The 3,658-nt window shown below is 38.8% G+C and overlaps 1 protein-coding gene across 1 annotated transcript in view; it reads right to left on the reverse strand.

The window, feature by feature from the left end:
• The window catches only part of LOC104954255 (ganglioside-induced differentiation-associated protein 2-like), a 10,190-nt gene extending 8,031 nt beyond the window's left edge, over positions 1–2,159 (reverse strand). Inside the window, exon 1 of the mRNA XM_010781331.1 lies at positions 1,932–2,159. Coding sequence (XP_010779633.1) covers positions 1,932–1,996 — 65 coding nt within the window. The 5' untranslated portion in view covers positions 1,997–2,159. The remainder of the gene's footprint in view (positions 1–1,931) is intronic.
• Between the last annotated feature and the right edge of the window lie 1,499 nt (positions 2,160–3,658).

The raw sequence follows: 3,658 nt of genomic DNA on the forward strand, positions 1-3,658 counted from the left end.
TAACGGAAAAGCGGAAACCGACCTCGCAAACGATAACGGGTCCCAAGGTGGATAGATCTGCAACCGGAACGCAACATCTACAGCTCCTCTACCACAACCATCAGCAACCAGTGGAAATGGAGAATTACATGAACTACATGTTGCTAAATCTACCGCGGGGCATAAACAGAAGGGCAACCATGCTCGGGGTCTTCTTCGCTGCTTTTGGTGTAATTTGTGGCAGAATACAGCGCTACTTATAGGCCCGGCATATGTACTACAGCATCTCCAGTGGTCTCGTGTGAATGAGCCGAATGCGTGTGAACGGAAGACTTTTTTGAAAACGAATTCGGTGCGTAAACGCAAACGTTCCTGTGTAAATGCGNACAGAATAGGTTTGGGTCTCCTGTGAAAAAGCTTTGCAGATCTCACCCAGCGTCTCTCTTTCTGTGCAGGTCCTGATCCTGCAGGGTCAGAAACACGAGGTGACCTTCCTCTGCGCCTCGCCCGACGGCATCCATCTCGCCGTGGGTTACGAGGTCTACCGCGGGGCATAAACAGAAGGGCAACCATGGCAACCATGCTCGGGGTCTTCTTCGCTGCTTTTGGTGTAATTTGTGGCAGAATACAGCGACACTTATAGGCCCGGCATATGTACTACAGCATCTCCAGTGGTCTCGTGTGAACGGACACGTTAAATGAGCCGAATGCGTGTGAACGGAAGACTTTTTTGAAAACGAATTTGGTGCGTAAACGCAAACGTTCCTGTGTAAATGCGGTCTTGAACACGTTGTTATTTGAGTTTGTGTTTTCTTTTCTAGCATCTATCCTGATCCATCTCGATATTTTAATTGGCAACCCCCAAAATACACGTGCAAGTTACATATCTGACAGCTGCAACTCACTATTATTTCTATTAACTCTTGACTGTCTTCCTGATTAATCGATTATTGTTTTTTTGTTCTATAAAATGTCAGAATGCTCATGGTGTTGCCTTTGAGTGTCTTGTTTTGATAATCCAAAACTAAATACAAGAAGATATTCTGATCAATGCGTATAAAAACAGAGAAAAGCAGGAAATCATGAGGCCAAAAACAGAATTCTTAGCATTCAAGCTTTAAAAAAAAAAGTGTTTGTATTCAACTTTAAGCCATAAGAACACTTCTTTAATAGGTCTGTTTCAGTTTAAAGGAGTTTTAAACACATGCTTTTTCAAATAATTAAAGACGAGAAAACGGAATAAAGGGAATACTGAATACATGACTTTGTCAGAAGGAAATTGGTCATATCTGGAGATACTTAAGACATGATGAAGACCATGCTTCATCATAAACACTACAACACACTCTCTGTTCAGTAACCTAAATAAATGCACAGGGAAACACAGGAAGTGGTACTAAAGACAAGTTATGTGAGGATTAATAATTTAGTTTTTCATACAAGTATTCAATTTACAGAATACTATTGCAAATTTTTGATTTAGACTATCATTTATCAATACACAAATGTCGAAATAAAGCTCTCAAAGCTGATCAATAGTGATTATTTGCTGCATGTTTCAAATTTAAATGACCATAAATAGATTTTCAATCCGTTTCAGATCATTTTACAGAGAATAATCGAAACACAAGTGGCAATAATCCTGTAAAAATGTAATGTTTTTTCTTTGTTGTACTTTCACTGTCTGCTTCAAGACAACCACGACATACTTATGATTAATTAACCTCTAGGTTGCTGCTCTGTGAAAGCATATAATTAACTAAACCAAATAAAGACAGTGAGAAACAAAGAAGGAAACAGTCGTGCTACTATCAAAAATGTGATTTTACACTAATAACTGAACTGTGTTAAATCTTTCTAAACATATTTACGACAGTCCCATAGAGGAACATTTGCTTAAAATCGATTATCAGTGATTTGGCCTCTGGACCAAAGAGCAGCAGTTTACTCACCTCGACTCTTGTATTTCCTCCAGGCAGCTGGGATGTACACGCCAAAAAATAAATAAATAACACATAAATCTTGACACGACTATTTGTAAACTCAAGAACGAGTGTCTTTCCAGAGTGTCCTCATACTAACGAGCAGAGTTATGGAAAGAATTCTCAAAACAGTAGGTTTAAAAAGTGCCAATTTACCAGTTTTCAACATTTAGCCTGTATGCTAGGTGCTTGCTGCAGCGTCAAAGTAACATAAGGTGAACGCAACAACATCCGGTTAAGGATTTCAGAACAAGAGTCCAACATCCTTTAAGTATTTCATTCAAATTCAAAAACGCAATATAAGACAACTAAACAGAACATATCACATAACTGCGCATATTAGTATAGTATGAATTCATAATCTTAATGTAAATTACAATTAATACAATATTTGTCTCCAAATGTGGCGAAATATAAAATTGCATATTGTGCAAGGTAAAAATAAAAGTACCTCCAAATTGTACAGAAGCTGTACTTGAGTTAACTGCTTCTTATATTGAACGATGTAGCCCTGCTTACGAGGAAAAATATATTGTTAGGATAATGGAAGATGAGTGAACGACTCACTCACTACGATCTCATATGGACTCCAGGATACTCTGCAACTTCTACAGGTGCACCATTGAGAGTATCCTAACTGGCTGCATCACGGCCTGGTACGGCAGCTGCACCACCCTCAATCGTAAGGCTTTACAGAGGGTGGTGAAAACTGCACAGAACATCACCAGGACGGAGCTGCCATCCATGGAGGACCTTTACTCCCAGCGGCTCAGGAAGAAAGCCCTCAGGATTATAAAAGACCCCCATCACCCCAGCCACAAACTGTTCTGTCTGCTGCCGTCTGGCAGGCGGTACTGCAGCATCCGGACTAAAACCACCAGACTCAGGGACAGATTGATCCCACAGACCATAAGACTATTAAACACCTGAACTGCTGAAGCAAAATGTGTTAAACACCTGAACTGTTGAAACAACATCCATAACATTCATCTGCTATATATTTATCTATTTATCTAATATCATTACAATAACTTGCATATAGACTCTTATTGCACTATTTCACTTTTTTAAACTATTTTTCTTTTTGTATTTACTATTTACTTGCTCTATATTTTTCCGTTTATCTCTGTTATTGTGTTGCACTATTGGAGGAGCCTGTGACCTAAGATTTTCATCGGCATAACTACACTGTAGCTATGTTCTATGTGATATACCAATAAAGTATACCTGCCTGCCTGCCTGCCTGCCTATCATAAAGAATCAATACAACATCTCTCCATACCCTTTTTAAGGCATATCACAAATACTCTGCTTATTTATTTGTTGTGTCTGATGTTTTCCCACAAAATATATAACATTAAAATGACAAAAAATGACTCCAGAAAAGTCCCTTCTTGTTGTATGTCCGCTGTAGGTTTCAAATGTCCATTTAATTGTTATTGTGGGTATGTTTCATGTAATTGTTTTGCCCTGCTCTTTCCCCATTGTGATTCTACTGTAGTCATGTTCTGACTTAAAAATAACCCAGTAGTTTATTGTGTAGGGTCCATACAAGTGAACTTCCGGTCCTGTTCTAGGTGTTTCTTTTTAATTTGACACATCTGTTCTCCAGCTTCTAATCAGCTGACTAATAAGAGGAGAACACTTCCGCTGTGGTTGTGTATGGTACCTGTGATAAGTCACTATATTTTTATAAA

The sequence above is a fragment of the Notothenia coriiceps genome, unplaced genomic scaffold, assembly GCF_000735185.1.
Source record: "Notothenia coriiceps isolate Sejong01 unplaced genomic scaffold, NC01 NC01_scaffold00023128, whole genome shotgun sequence".
NCBI lineage: Eukaryota > Metazoa > Chordata > Actinopteri > Perciformes > Nototheniidae > Notothenia > Notothenia coriiceps.